The sequence below is a fragment of the Thamnophis sirtalis genome, unplaced genomic scaffold, assembly GCF_051295495.1.
Source record: "Thamnophis sirtalis isolate CommonGarterSnake01/CBP01778 unplaced genomic scaffold, rThaSir2_p1.2 scaffold_2, whole genome shotgun sequence".
Classification (NCBI taxonomy): domain Eukaryota; kingdom Metazoa; phylum Chordata; class Lepidosauria; order Squamata; family Natricidae; genus Thamnophis; species Thamnophis sirtalis.
The window spans coordinates 38,498,537-38,513,943 of record NW_028261382.1 but is presented as its reverse complement, the minus strand read 5'-3'; the positions used below and the strand labels follow the sequence as shown (position 1 = coordinate 38,513,943).

Below are 15,407 nucleotides of genomic sequence, written 5' to 3'. Positions count from 1 at the left end.
AAGGAGTATTTATGACCACAGACCTCATCTATCCTGGAGAGCTGCCAGGTAAATATTTTCCAAATGAGGTGCTGTGCAAGGAAAGGCTGGGCACAGAGTCTCTGAGATTCAAGGACAGATCTTCACACTCCTGAAATTAATCTAACGACCGATTGAACAAACAGTTTCCTGCAAAAGCCCCCTCCCTGTTTGCTCCTCTTTTATTTCCTCTGGGAGGGGCCATTCACCGTCCACCTGTGAGTGAGTGAGAAGGGAATGTAAGGAGGGTGAGATGGTGGGAAGGGGAGAAAGGAATGGCTGAGGGGGAGGGGAAGTAGAAGAGGGGATTGTTGGAAGGGAGAAATGAAAGTTGGAGGGGTAGAAGGAAGGGTGTATGTAGGATAGAAGTGTTATGAGTTGTTTATTGCTTCTTCTTTTTTTAACTGCACAGTATTTAAGTGATTGTATAAAGGAAAATGAAAATGTAATAAAAGAATCTTTGACAGACAAAGTCCACCTGTGGCCTTAATCCCAAGTCGACCCTGATTTCTTAGCTGTTCTTTTCTTCTAGCAGCTCTGGGCATGTGCACACTGGGAACAGGCTCCAGCTGTTCCTCTGCATCAGGGCTGCCTATCTCCATAAGCACCTGATCACTGCCGGATAGGCTCGGCCCCCTCTCTGCCTCCGACGCAGAGCCCTCATCATCCGAGCCTTCCCCAGCCTCCAGGACTGGCCCATCTTCCTCCCCAACCTCCTCACTGTCCGACTCTACTGCCAGCTCCGCTGTCTGCTGGCGGATCACAACACTTTTCTTCCAGACGTTTCATGACCCAACTAAGTATTGTCATCAGTGCTAGAAGGGAGAGAGAGCAAATCCCATTCCCTTCTAGCACTGATGATGTTACCTAGTTGGGTTATGAAACGTCTGGAAGAAAACAACCAAGCTCAGAGAGCACCAAGGACCCCACAGTCCTACTCTTTCCCCTCCCCTCTCTTCTAGCACTGATGATGTTACCTAGTTGGGTCAGAAAACTACCTGTGGAGAGGTCAGGAAATGGAGACAGGAGAAGAAACAGGCTGTGGTTAAGATTAATACAGGCAGTCCTTGAATTTCTTTAGTGACCAAAATTACAGCAGCCCTGAAAAAACCCTGACTTACGGCCATTTTTCATACTTATGAGCATCGCAGGATCCCTGTGGTCCTCTGATCAAAATTCAGGTGCTTGGCAACGGACTCATATTTACAACGGTTGCCCAGGGTCACGTGATCCACTCTTGTGAGCTTCTTGACAAGCAGTCAATGAGGAAGGAAGATTCACTTAACAATCGTGTTGCCAACTTAACCGCTGCAGTGATTCACTTAACAACCATGGCAAGAAAAGTCGTAAAATGGGGCAAAACTCAACAACTGACTTGCTTAACGATGGACATTTTGGGCTCCGTGGCGGTTGTAGGTCAAGGACTTACAGTAGTCACCCTCAGCACCTTAAGCAGCGTGGTGGATGGAAGGGGGTGGAGAAAGAGGGACTGAGAAACGTCGAGTACCAGGCTTCCCAGGACCTCCGTGGCCAGCTGGATCTCCTCCTGGGTGGACCGCAGGGTGGAGGATACGTCGGAAAGGAGCCCGCACACTTTGGCAGCCCGCTGACCGTCACAAGCGATGGTTCTGCTGGCGTTGCTCAGCCGATGGCCGGCATCCTCCAACGAGCCCTTCAGATCCGTCATCTTCTCCAAGAAGGCAGCTTTGGCACCTGGAACCAAGACTACGTCATTCAGGTATTGTGGCCTGACAGCGGCCCTGGCAGCGGTGTTGGGCAGTGAGGACTCTGGGGAAGGTTCGGACAAGGGCTCTGCATCAGAGGCAGAGAGGGGCCCGAGGCCGGCAGTTATCAGGTGCCTTCGTAGCTAGACATCAGTGAGGCAGAGGAACAGCTGGAGCCTGTTCCCAGTGTGTGCATGCGCAGAGCTGCCAGAAGACAAGGACAACTAAGAAATCAGGGTCGACTTGGGAGTAAAGCCACAGGTGGAAGGTGAATGGCTCCTCCCATAGGAAATAATAAGGGAGCGAAAGGGGAGGGGGCTTTTGCAGGGAACCATTAGTTTGTTCGTTCATTTCAGGAGTGTGAAGATCTGTCCATGAATCTCACAGACTCTGTGCCCAGCCTTTCCTTGCACAGCTCCTCATTGGGAAAATATTTACAGGCAGCTTTCCAGGATAGATAAGGTCTGTGGTCCTAAATACTCCTTTGAAAGGCTGTTTGCCAGGCCTAGGCGGAAGGTGAATGAGAGGAATCCACATTTGTTTAATAAAAGGGGTTTTGTTGGGACCAGGACTCTGCCTCCTGCTTTTTGGGGAAGCCGAGGATGGAACATGGGGTGGACTCTAAAGCTGGACCACGAGAAAGCTGATGAAGAAAAGCCAAGAACCCGCTCTTCCATTGATCCCCTGTTTGTCATAAGACGATCCTCCTTCCATTGTTTTTACCTTCCAACAGGTGCGGCTGCTGAAGGTTGTCTCCCCGGGGGCTCTCGCCAAGCATCACGTGATAATATCCGCCTTTGGATCGGTCACAGCTGGGCCTCTGGAACCAGGCTTCCATTTCGGTCAGCTTGTCAATCACTCTGTCCGTCTGCACAGGAAAGAATTCCACGTGGGTCTCCCTTGGAGAAAGACATCACCTCTCTCCAAACATAACAGAGCTGGACGGGACCTTGGAGGTCTTCTAGTCCAGCCTCCTGCTCAAGTAGGAGACCTTACACCATTCTGGACAAGCGGCTGTCCAGTCTATTCTTAAAAACTCCCAGTGATGGAGAAGAATAAGAATGTGGACACAAGGACAGTTTTGCCCCGCATGCAATCACTCTGCCAAACAATCAATTCCCACACTGTCAAACTATTTAGCAGGACTGTATTAATATTCTTCTTCTCATCTTTCCTAGCACCGATCTCCTCTTCTACTCATGGCTCTAACTCTGTTGATTGTATCTTTACTATTTATATTGTTTTAATGAGTTTCCTAGTACTATTTATGTTGATTCTACCACTAGGTGTTATATCTTTATCTTTCTTGCCATATCTATATGAGCCGAGGTGGCGCAGTGATTAGGGTGCAGCACTGCAGGCCACTTCAGCTGACTGCTAGTTCTGCAGTTCGGCGGTTCAAATCTCACCGGCTCAAGGTTGACTCAGCCTTCCATCCTTCCGAGGTGGGTGAAATGAGGACCCAGACTGTGGGGGGTGATGTGCTGACTCTGTAAACCGCTTAGAGAGGGCTGAAAGCCCTAGGAAGCGGTATATAAGTCTAACTCAGAGTTGGACTCTGCGCATGTGCGAAGGAAGATGGCTGCCTGAGCTCACCGCTCAGGTTGGAAGACAGAGAAAATACCCAGTCTGTGCTTTTACCGACCGCTGGACCTCTCAAACGGAAGGCTTTGGGAGAGAGGAATCCAGAGCGTCCGGAGGGCTGCCTGCTGGAAAGACATTCTTGGGCGTCCTGGGACAAGCCTCGGCGGTGTTGAACAACGTGGGACAGCCTTCGGGCGCCGTTCCCCCCCCCCCCCGGTGGATGGTGGCTTTTCAGCTGACAGGCAGCGTTTCTTGCTGGCGTGGACCGAGAGAGGCAGAGAGAGGCAGCCGATAGGCAACGTTTCTAGGTGGCGTGGAGCGAGGAAGGCAGAGACAGTCTTGGACGAGCCTCGGCGGTGTTGGACAGCGTGGGACGGCCTTCGGGCGGCGTTTCCCCCCCCCCCCGCGGATGGTGGTTTCTCAGTCAACAGGCAGCGTTTCTATCGGGGAGAGCGGCGTTTTCATCTGGAGGGAGGCTGAAGGAGCCTGCTCCAGTGGCCTGATAATTTCTGGCGAGCGACTGCTGGGCACCCCCCCCCCCCGCCCTCCTCTGCTGCTCCCCCCGCTGCCCCCCCCCTCGCCACATGAACAATAGACAGTAACGGCGCCTTCTTAACGAGGCCAATCTACAATCCTGGCCTGAGGGAGCTTTGGCCCTCTTTAATTGCTGGCTAAGAGAGCCTCGCCCTCCCCCCCCTGCTGCTGGGTGACGTTTCTTTCTTTTCAGCTTTGGCATTTCAGCTGCTCCTTGTGAGGGATTGAGATTCACGCCGGGCTAGCCATCGCCCTATGGAGAAGGTGATCAGCCAGGAACAGTACTGGGAGAGAATGGGAGGCTGTTCACATCTACTGCCATTCCAGCTCGGCTGGGCACCCCCTCCTCCCGCTCCCTTCGGCTTGGCCCCTCCTTTCGGTGAATTCTCCCCCCCACCTGGTTGCTGCTGCTGCAGGGCCTGCTATAGGGCCTTCTGCTGTTCGACATCTGACTCTTTTTTGAGCGCGGCTTCTGGACTGCATTTCCATCTGGCACGGCCACTGCTACCTGATACCACCCTGGACTTCTGGCCTCAGAGAGCGCCACCATTAGATGAGCGGGGGTACTGCAGTATGCGAGAAAGCCCCCTGCTTCCTTCAACTACTCTGGACTTTCTGGATTTTCCCAGAATCTGTCTGTTGCAGAGCCATCTGCTGAGAACTATTTGGCTCTCCCTGAACTCGCACTTTAACAATTTTGCGCTACTTTGATTCTTCTTATTTCCTTCTTTTTTCTCTCCCTTTTTCTTCTATCTTTAGTATGTTGAGTATATGGGATTGTATGTAAGTGTGTGAGTGACCCACTTTTATTGTTATTACTGTTGCATTTGTGTATTTTAATAATTACGTGGGGACTGGTTGTGTGAGTGTTTGAGTATGCTTGGCTCGGAGGACCTGCTAGGGAAGGCGGGGGGTACCGGGGTGATTGGGGGGACTACGGCCACGGGAGTGGGTCGGAGCATTGCGGTCGTGACAGGGAGAGGCAGATACGGCGGGGACCTTAGGGCTAGCCATTACCGGGGAAGGAGGGTTCGCTACATTACAGAGATCCCTCCTTCCGGCCCTTTGAGTCCCACTCCAAGACCAGATGGCGCGAGTACCCAGGACCCTGGTCTCAGGCTGCTGTTGCTAAATGCCAGGTCTGTTATTCACAAGGCTCCCCTCGTCCGGGACTTAATTGTTGACGAGAGGGCAGACCTGGCATGTATTACTGAAACCTGGCTGGGCACAGAAGGAGGAGTCCCCCTTGTAGAGATGTGCCCAGAGGGATTTCAGGTGCTTCATCAGCCGAGAGCCCAGGGAAGGGGTGGCGGTGTGGCTATTGTAATCCGGGAGTCTCTGTTACCTCGTAGGGTCCCTGCTCCGGAGCTTGTCGGGTGTGAGTCCCTGCTGATAAAGTTGGACCTCAAGGGTCAAGTGGGTTTGCTGCTAACGTACCTGCCTCCCAACTGCGTTGCAGCATCCCTCCCCTCGCTCCTCGAGTCAGTAGCCGAGCTGGCAGTTGAGTTCCCCAGGCTTATAGTTCTGGGGGACTTCAATTTGCCATCGCTCGGTGAACGCTCTGATGGGGCGCAGGAGTTCATGGCTTCCATGACAGCCATGGGCTTGACCCAGGTAATTCGGGGCCCAACCCATGCAGCGGGTCACATGCTCGACCTCGTATTCCTCTCGGAGCAGTGGATGTGTGATCTTGGTCTGAGGGGTAATGAGAACATACCCCTGTCGTGGTCAGACCATTGCCTACTGAGGCTTGACTTCCGGAGGCCAAACCCCCACCGTAGGGAGGAGGAACCGACCAGGTGGTTCCGCCCCAGGCGACTTATGGACCCATTGAGGTTCCAGACAGAGCTTGGGGTCATTCCTGATACTCTCGCCCACAGTTCGGCGGAGACTCTGGTTGCCGCCTGGCACTCGGCGGCGTCGGAGTCTCTTGATCGGATTGCGCCACTACGGCCCCTCCGGGTCAGTGGATCCCGGAGGCCCCCTTGGTTTACCGAGGAGCTCCGGGAGAAGAAACGCCGGAGGAGATGCCTAGAGCACCAGTGGAGGTCCGATAAGTCCGAGGCAAACCGAGCACTTCTAACCACCTGCACCAAGGACTACGTTCGAGCATTAAGAACTGCCAAAAGATCATACATTTCTGCCTTGGTTGCGTCCGCCGAGTCACGCCCAGCCGCCCTGTTTAGGATAACCCGCTCCCTCCTTAACAGGAGGGATGCGGGAGACCCCTTGCAGGGTAGGGCTGAGGACTATGCTCAATTCTTGGCGGACAAAATAGCTCGGTTTCGGTCGGACTTGGACTCCACCGCAGTAGATCCAGCCGAGACACAGGAGGACCGCTTGGCAAATCATCTCTGGGTTGAGTTCCAGGATGTTGCCTCTGGGGATGTGGACAAGGCCATTCGAGCTGTAAGTGCCTCCACCTGTATTCTGGACCCGTGTCCCTCCTGGCTGGTTGCCAACAGCAGGGAGGTGACACATGGCTGGATCCAGGCGGTCGTGACCGCCTCCCTTCGGGAGGGGCACTTCCCCGCCGTACTTAAAACGGCGGTGGTGAGACCCCTCCTGAAGAAACCATCCTTGGATCCAGCCATTTTAAACAACTTTCGTCCTGTCTCCAACCTCCCCTTTATCGGGAAGGTTGTTGAGAAGGTGGTGGCCTTCCAGCTTCAACGGGCCTTGGAGGAAGCTAGTTATCTTGACCCCTTCCAGTCCGGCTTCAGACCTGGTTACAGCACAGAAACCGCTTTGGTCGCATTGACCGATGATCTCTGGAGGGCCAGAGATGGAGGCTATGCATCCATCCTGGTTCTCCTTGACCTCTCAGCGGCTTTCGATACCATCGACCATGGTATCCTTCTGCGACGACTGCGGGAGGTGGGAGTGGGAGGCACTGTTTTACAGTGGTTCTCCTCCTACCTCTCGGACAGGTCGCAGTCGGTGTTGGTCGGGGGGCAGAGATCGTCCCTGAGGCCCCTAACATGTGGGGTGCCACAGGGTTCGGTCTTATCCCCCCTACTATTTAACATTTACATGAAACCGCTGGGCGAGATCATTCGGAGGCACGGGATAAAATACCATCAATATGCGGACGATACGCAACTGTATCTGTCCGCCCCGTGCCAACTCAATGAAGCGGTGGACGTGATGAACCAGGGTCTAGAGGCCGTTAGGAACTGGATGAGCGCTAACAAACTGGTACTCAACCCGGACAAGACCGAGTGGCTGTTGTGCTTCCCTCCCAATAATTTGGCGAATGTACCAACACTTAGGCTGGGGGGTCAAATTTTACACCCCTCAGATAGGGTCCGCAACTTAGGAGTCCTCCTGGACCCACAGCTGACTTTTGACCACCAGCTGTCAGCTGTGACCAGGGGGGCATTTGCCCAGGTTCGCCTGGTCCGCCAGTTGCGGCCCTACCTAGACCGGGAGGCTCTCACAACAGTCACTCGAGCCCTTGTGATCTCTAGGCTGGAATACTGCAATGGGCTCTACATGGGGTTGCCCTTGAAGTGCATCCGGCGACTACAGTTAGTCCAGAATGCAGCCGCGCGAGTGATAGTGGGCGCACCGCGGTTCGCCCACGTTACACCTGTCCTCCGCGAGCTGCACTGGCTACCTGTTGGTCTCCGGGTGCGCTTCAGGGTACTGATGACCACCTTTAAAGCACTCCATGGTAGTGGATCTGGGTACTTGAGAGACCGCCTCCTGCCGATTACCTCCCTTCGACCAATTCGATCGCACAGACTGGGCCTCCTCCGAATCCCATCTGCCAGTCAATGCCGACTGGCGACCACACGGAGGAGAGCCTTTTCTGTTGCAGCTCCGACCCTGTGGAACGATCTCCCCGCTGAGATCCGTACCCTCACCACCGTCCAGACCTTCCGCGCAGCCCTCAAGATCTGGCTCTCCCAGCAGGCCTGGGGATAGGTTCCTAATTCACCCGCCCGAGTGTTTGATTGTTGAACGAAAGTTGTGTTTTACTATTTTTTCTTTGTTCACATTTTGTTTTGTTTTTGATGTTGCACTTCCCTCCCTTGTGATTGTGAGCCGCCCTGAGTCCCCTCAGGGAAAAGGGCGGCCTATAAATTTTAATAAATTCTAATTCTAATTCTAATTCTAACTGCTATCTTATGATTTTTTATGATGACTATGACCATGATTTATCACTTAGAGCTTTTATGTACAATGAGAGCATCTGCACCAAAGACAAATTCCTTGTCTGTCCAATCCCACCTGGCCAATAAAGAATTCTATTCTATTCTATTCTATTCTATTCTATTCTATTCTATTCTATTCTATTCCCATTGTTGCTATTTCTATTCTGCTCCGTTCCATTCTCTTCCTCTTCCCACTCTACCTTACTCTACTCTACCATACCGTAATGTGGAGCTAGTCCTCAGTTAAAGACCACTCATTCAGCAACTGTTCAAAGTTAGTATGGCTGAAAGAAGAGACCTCAGGACAGGTTCTCATATCTGTGGCCATCAGAGGGCCTGGCAGCTCTTGTGGGCTGGGATGCTTGTCAACTGACTATATATATAGCAGTAGACTTATATACCGCTTCATAGGCCTTTCAGGCCTCTCTAAGCAGTTTACAGAGAGTCAGCATATCGCCCCCAACAATCTGGGTCCTCATTTTACCCACCTCGGAAGGATGGAAGGCTGAGTCAACCCTGAGCCGGTGAGATTTGAACCGCTGACCTGCTGATCTAGCAGTAGCCTGCAGTGCTGCATTTAACCACTGCGCCACCTTGGCTCTTAATTAATGGCAACGTCAGTCACGTGACAAAATTGCCTTTTCTGGCCCATCCTACCAGCTTCTGACAAGCAAAGTGTGTGAGGAAGCCAAACCCACTCCATGCAGTGATTCACTTAACAACCATGGCAAGAAAGATTGTAAAACGGATCAAAACCCACTGAACAACTTTCATGGGAATATTTGGTCCAATTCTGGTTGTTCAATCGAGGATTATCTGTATATATTTAAGGCTGATGGATCTACTGTTAAGAGGACCAAAAGGCCGATCAAGAAAGCTGAGATTTCCAGGCTGGAGATTGAGTGGGAACCTTCAATTAATCGGCCTGAGAGGCTGACGGAGTTTGCTGGTCAAAGCGGAATCCTACCTCCTCCTTCACAAGGCCGTAGCAGAGAGGACACTCCTGGCATTGCTCACTTCCCGGGTCAAAGAAGTAGTTGACATCACACTGGTCACACTTGTTGCCCACAAAGCCCTTGTTACAGTCACAACTGCTGTTGCTGTGGCACTGGAGGGAAACCGAACCAATCTGGGAACAGTTGCAGGCTGGAAAGGAAGAAAAAAATGGCAAATGCCCCTGGAGTTGGATCATTCACGAGGCCAACACCTCCCCCAAACGTTTATCTTCAGTGGGGACCAAACAAAGGAGAAATAACAGAATTAGAAGGGACCTTGGAGGTCTTCTAGACCAACCTCCTATTCAAACAGGAAACCCTATACCTGTTCCAACAGAGGCTTCCCCAGAGCCTGAAGCCGACTCCTGGTCCCAACAAAAAAAAACCCTTTTCTTTACTGACTGTGAATTCTGCCCATTCACCTCCAGCAAAGTCTTTCGAGGGAGGATTTATAGTCACAGACCTTATCTGGCTTGGAGAGCTGCCAGGCCTATATCTGCAAAAATTGGCAAGGAGTCTCGGAGGGTCACGAACCAATGAAGCGAACTGCAAACTCCCCTCCCCTTTCACTCCTCTTTTATTTCCACTGGGAGGGGCCATTCACCGTCCACCTGTGGCCTTACTCCCAAGTCGACCCCCGTTCTTTAGCTGTTCCCTTCGTCTGGCCACTCTGCACATGTGCACACTGGGAATAGGCTCCACTTGTTCCTCTGCCCCACTGATGTCTGACTCCGAAGGCAGCTGATGACTGTCAGACAGCCCTGGCCCCCTCCTCTGCCTCCGACACAGAGCCCTCACCAGACTCCAGGACTGGCCGGGGTTCCTCCCCAATTGTCCATATCTTCTGGCAGGCCACAGCAATAGCATTTCAGATTGTCCAATAGCTTATTGAAAGCCTCCAGTGTTGGTGCACCCACAACATCTGGTGGCAGCTGCTCTACTGATTAATTGTTCTCACTGCTGGAAATTCCTCCTTAGCTCCAGTTGCTTCTCTCCTTGATTCGTTTCCTTCCTTTGCTTCTTGTCCTGCCTTCAGGTCCTTTGGAGAATAGGTTGCCCCTCCTCTTCTTTGGGGCAGCCCCTCAAATATTGAGACAATGCTATCATGTCAGCCTTAGTTCAAAAGACCACGGGTAGAGACTCATCTGAGCCTCATTCAGGGGTCCCCGATCCTCCCCCTCTCCCACAATGGGCCAATCAAGGCCCTGGCGGAAGGGAGGTTGAGCCTACCTTGGCAGCCCTGGGCAGAGAATCCAAAGAACTCGTCCTGGCACCGATGGCACGATAGCCCTGTGACGCCAGGGTGGCAGGTGCATTGCCCTGTGACGGGGTGGCAGATGTTGCTCTCGGCTCCCACTGGGTGGCACTGGCAACTTGGGAGCAAGAGAGACATAAGAAGGCAAGTTTTGTTTAATGTAGTCTGATTCTCCTCGGATGGGAACATCCCCAGGGCCCAAGTGTCACCTGGAACTGCTTTCCTTAACTGGGCAATTTTAAGAGGTGTGGACTTCAACTCCCAGAATCCCCCAGGCAGTATGTTTGGGTTCAACTCTCGGAATCCTCCATTCTGCATGCTGGCTGGAGAATCCTGGGAGTTGAAGTCCACTCATCTTAAAGTTGCTAAGGTTGAAAACTCTGGAGAACCAAGTCATAATCCCAATGCATGAAAAACCTCCCATTGGAAGGAAGGAAGCCGGGTTACGTCTCCCTCTTCTGCCTCCTCTGGAACCTTCTTCCCCCTCCCAATCCCACCCCTGTTACCTTCTGCACCCCACCCCTGGCTGTAGGTCAAAATAGCCTTCCAGGCACTGGGTACACTCTCGCCCGGTTACATTGGGAAGGCAGCGACACTGTCCAGACACCGGATCACAGGTTTTGGGCCCGTGAGTGGAGCCATCAGGGTTACAGCTGCAGGCTGGGAAGAAAGCGATAGAGAGAGAGAGAGAAAGAATGTGTGAGAGGAGAAGAAACGGCATGATGCTGAAATGCAAAACTGGCTTAATAAAAACCCTGCATACTTCAATCAGAATAAAGCTGGAAGGGACCCTGGAGGTCTTCTAGTCCAACCCCTCCCCCTGCTCAAGCAGGAGTTCCTATGCCATTTCAGACAAACGGTTGTCCAGTTTCTTGTTAAAGGCCTCCAGTGATGGAGCATCCACGACTTCCGGAGGCAACTTCTCTTCCTCTGGTTGATTCTTCTGACTGTCAGGAAGGGAGTTCTAGGTTGCTCCTCTCCTTGCTGAGTTCCCATAGTTTCTTCTCTTCTTATACAGGTAGTCCTCAACCTATGACCACGATTGACCCCAGAATTTCAGTTGCTAAGCCAGGCAATGGTTAAGCAACTTTTAATCAATGGAATGGCTCACCTACAGAGGTTGAGGACCCGGATTGTTGTTGGGGGAGATATGCTGACTCTGTAAACCGCTTAGAGGGGGCTGAAAGCCCTATGAAGCGGCATATAAGTCTAACTGCTATTGCTATTGCTATTGTGGGTGCTCCATCACTGGAGGCTATTAAGAAGAAATTGCATGGCCCTTTGTTCGGGAATGGTATGGGGACTCCTGCTTGAGCAAGGGGGTGGACTAGAAGACCTCCAGGGTCCCTTCCATTTCTATTATTCTGCTATATCCTTGAGATCAAAAGTGGTCTTGATTTCATCCAGAGGTGGGATTCAGCCAGTTCTGGAGAACCGGTAGCGGAAATCTTGAGTAGTTCAGAGAACTGGCAAATACCAATTCTAGCTGCCACCCCCCCCACCACCACCAATCTATTCACCGTCTCCCGAGTCCCGGCTGATCGGCTTCTTCTGTTGCCCTGCACTGGGGAACGGAGCTGGGAAGCAGGTTAGTGGGGTGGGGGGGGGAGGGGGATTTTACAGTATTCTTCCCCTGCAATGCCCACCAGCCACGCCCACCAAGCCCCGCCCACCAAGCCCCGCCCAGGGGACAGAACCGGTGGGAGCAAAATCTCTGAATCCCGCCACTGGCCGTGCTGCTGACCTTCCCACCCCACCTTAGCAACCTTTGGGGTGGTTCTCAGCCGGGGGACTTACGTGCGCACTTGGTGGCTGGGTTGGCAGCCAAGGGATCCCCATAGAAGCCCTCCTGGCACCGTTCGCAATGCTCCCCTGCAGTGTTGTACAAGCAGCGCAGGCAACGGCCGGTGGAAGAGTCACAATTGCCCACTGCGTTGGGGTCCGTGTTGCCACGGCAATCGCAGCTCTTGCAAGGACGCAGACTTCCGTTCCTCCCCAGGGGGTCCCCAAAGAAACCGTCGTCGCATAATTCACAGAGGCGACCTGAGAAGCGCAAAGAGAAACAGTTCCGGTGGTAATTGAGGTTGATGATAAATTGGGAGAGTTTCTTGGCCAAGTGTGGTTAGACCCACAAGGAGTTTGTCTCCTGTGCAGAAGCTCTCAATGTACATGCAAAGCAACAGGGCAATAAGAATCGGAATAGCAATAGTGAAAGGACTTATATATACCTCTTCTGACCCAGAACCTTCCTGAGAAAGCACGAAGCCTTGGTCCCCGCAAAACCCCTTTTACTTACACGACTGTGAGTTCCTTTCATTCCCAGTCAGCGAGGCTTAGTAAAACAGTCTTTTCAAAGGAATGTTTATCCACACGAACCTTATCTCGCTTGGAGAGCTGCCAGATAATTAGTTTCCAACCGCGGGGCAAGGCAACGCTTGGCCCAGAGTCTCTTATAGTCATGAACAGAACTTTCCCCTCTTGAAACGACTGAAAGAATAAATTGCTTTCTGCAAAAGCCCCCTCCCCATTCGCTCCTCTTTTGTTTCCTCTGGGAGGGGCCAATTGCCTCCAAGGTGTGGCTTTACTCCCAAGTCAACCCTGATTTCTTAGTTGTCCTTGTCTTCTGGCAGCTCTGTCCATGCGCACACTGGGAAGAGGCTCCAGCTGTTCCTCTGCCTCACTGCTGTCTATCTCCCTCTCTGCCTCCCACGCAAAGCCCTTGTCTGAGCTTCCCTCAGCCCCCCCAGGACTGGCCCAGGTTCCTCCCCAACCTCCTCACTGTCCGACTCTCCTGCCAGCTCTGCTAGCCGCCGACGGGCCACAACAACACCAGTTCACTCGGTGAGCATCGTGTTTGGGCCAGTGTTGCTTGCCCTTTGAGGCTGGGGGCATGGTGCCCTGCTGTGAGACCACCCACCTCTCTGTCCCGGGGGACAGTGCGTGCAGACAATTTCTTGGCTGTCCAGCATGGTTGCGCAAGGGCCTTGCCCCGGACACGGGCAAGGTTGGCAGTCATCAGGCTGGCCAAGGAAAGGGTTGCCATAGTACCCCACAGCACATCGCTCACAAGCGGGCCCTTCGGTGTTGTGAAGACATTGGCAGATGCCTGTGGAAAGAGGAGGGGGAGGAGGGAAGGAAGGAAGGTTTTCTCAGAAAGAAAAGACCTTAGGAAGTGTAACCGTAGGAGATGTCCCGGCTGAACTGGAGGGAGGGGTCAAACGTGTTATCAGTCTCAAATCCCTTCATGCTCACAACAGATCTAAACCCAGAATTCTGCTGACTTTTGTCAACTGCCAATGTGCTTCGACCGTTCGTAGTTCAGGTTCTTGTAAACCAAATAAACCAAATTCTCCTAGTCATTTGAACTGCTTTATTGTGCCTGAGATTCATAATTTGTGAGAGTGGCCCTGGGAGAGAGGTGGAATTGCTGCAGTCTGGGCAATTGGTCAGATGAGAGAGAGAGGGGAGGGGAGAAAAGGACAGGCCCACTCAGGGAACCCTTCGGGAGGGACCCTCCCTAGTTTCTTGGGTTGTAAAGGAAGAGGTGAGGGATCTGTAACTTGAGACCTCCAAAACTCTATTCAGGTAGCTTGAAAGAACAGTCAGGTAAGAGAGGGGAGGAGGGGGGGGGAGGGAAAAAGAGAAAGAGAGGGAGAAAGAGATGGAGGGAGAGGCAGAGACAGACAGAAAGACAGAGAGAATGAGTGAGAGAGAGAGAGAGAGAGAGAGAGTGAGTGAGTGAGAGAGAGGGAGGGAGGGAGGCCCAGAGCTGCACAAGGGGCAGAGAAAGAGGCTCAGGAAGGGACCCTCCCTCGTTTCTCAGGCTGCAAAAGGGACAGTGGGAGATTTGTCCCTTCAGATTGGCAAAAGCCTCTTAATGTTGCTTTAGAGAACGGTCAGATAAGAGTCCCTAAAGGTGCTTTTTCCAAGAGGCAGCTGGACTTTCTGGTTTTTCTCTGAAGACGGAGAACCCAAGGAAGCTTCTTGGATGAGAAGCAAAACATCTTCAAAGAAAAACCAGAAATTCCAGCTGCCTCTTGGAGGGAAAAAAAAACCACCTTTGGGATGAAGAAGGGAAGGAAAAAAAAACTTTACGCTCACCAGAATTGGGGTCGCAGCTCCCGTGCTGGTTGCAGGCACAAGGCACGCAACTTGCAAACGGCCCCTCCCAAGGGATCGACCGTTTGTAACCCGAAGCGCACAACTGGCAAAACCGGCCTTGGAAGCCCTGCGGGCAGAGACACTCTTCCACCCACGGAGCCCCCCGGGAGGAACCGGGGCAGGCGGAGGCCAGGCGAACCTCCTTCAGCCCAATCCTGCCTGCAGAGGAAGAAACGCAGGTTTTAGAATGGAAGCTCACCTGCCTTCCATCCGTGCTCAGTGGAGGAACTGTGGGGAGTTTCATTTCTCTACCTGGAACTAAAGGAGGGCTAACCTTCTTCGGTGCTTCGGCTTACCTGATCTGGGTCTACTTTTAACTTGGATCTGAAGCTTCGTCAGATTGGAAAGCATCCGCTGGAACTGGAAAGGCGACAGGACCAAATTCATGGCTTCCTCCGCCTCGTGCAGCCTACGACAAACCGACCCGGGAACCCTAATCAGACAAAACTTGCAGAAAAGTCACCTGGAGGATTAACAGGTCCTTGCTCAAACTAGGTGTGTGTGTGTGTGTGTGTGTGTGTGTGTGTGTGTTTGTGTGTGTTTGTTTAAATAAAAACCTTTAATCCTCCCCTGCTGAAACTACGACCCTTGCTGTTCTCTGGATATTTATAGCTTTCCACAAAGAAAAGGATGTAGCATTGATCAGCTCATCCTGCTGTTTGCCAGCAGCGGTTGGAGTTAATTGAACAACATCAAGGGTATTGTAGCAACCGGCGTGGTTATTACTTGGTTAAAAAAAAAAAGCTGCCTGTCGTGGCCCATGCCAGTGGCTGGCAGAGCTGGCAGCAGATTCAGAGAGTGAGGAGGGTTGGGGAGGAACCTGGGCCAGTCCTGGAGTCTGTGGCTCTGTGTCGGAGGCAGAGTGGGGGCCAGGGCCATCTGGTAGTTACTTGCTGCCTCTAGAATCTGATATCTGCGAGGCAGAGGAACAGGGGGAGCCTGTTCCCAGTGTGCGCATGTGCAGAGCTGCCAGAAG

The 15,407-nt window shown here is 52.5% G+C and overlaps 1 protein-coding gene across 1 annotated transcript in view; it reads right to left on the bottom strand.

Annotated features, from left to right (window-relative positions):
- Nucleotides 1-15,407, bottom strand: part of LAMC3 (laminin subunit gamma 3) — a 46,921-nt gene that overhangs the window by 10,718 nt on the left and 20,796 nt on the right. Inside the window, exons 11-19 of the mRNA XM_087707632.1 lie at nt 14,728-14,840; nt 14,372-14,590; nt 13,188-13,376; nt 12,068-12,313; nt 10,777-10,930; nt 10,246-10,388; nt 8,988-9,166; nt 2,466-2,610; nt 1,526-1,731 (exon numbers count right to left, since the gene is read on the bottom strand). Coding sequence (XP_087563758.1) covers nt 1,526-1,731; nt 2,466-2,610; nt 8,988-9,166; nt 10,246-10,388; nt 10,777-10,930; nt 12,068-12,313; nt 13,188-13,376; nt 14,372-14,590; nt 14,728-14,840 — 1,594 coding nt within the window. The remainder of the gene's footprint in view (nt 1-1,525; nt 1,732-2,465; nt 2,611-8,987; nt 9,167-10,245; nt 10,389-10,776; nt 10,931-12,067; nt 12,314-13,187; nt 13,377-14,371; nt 14,591-14,727; nt 14,841-15,407) is intronic.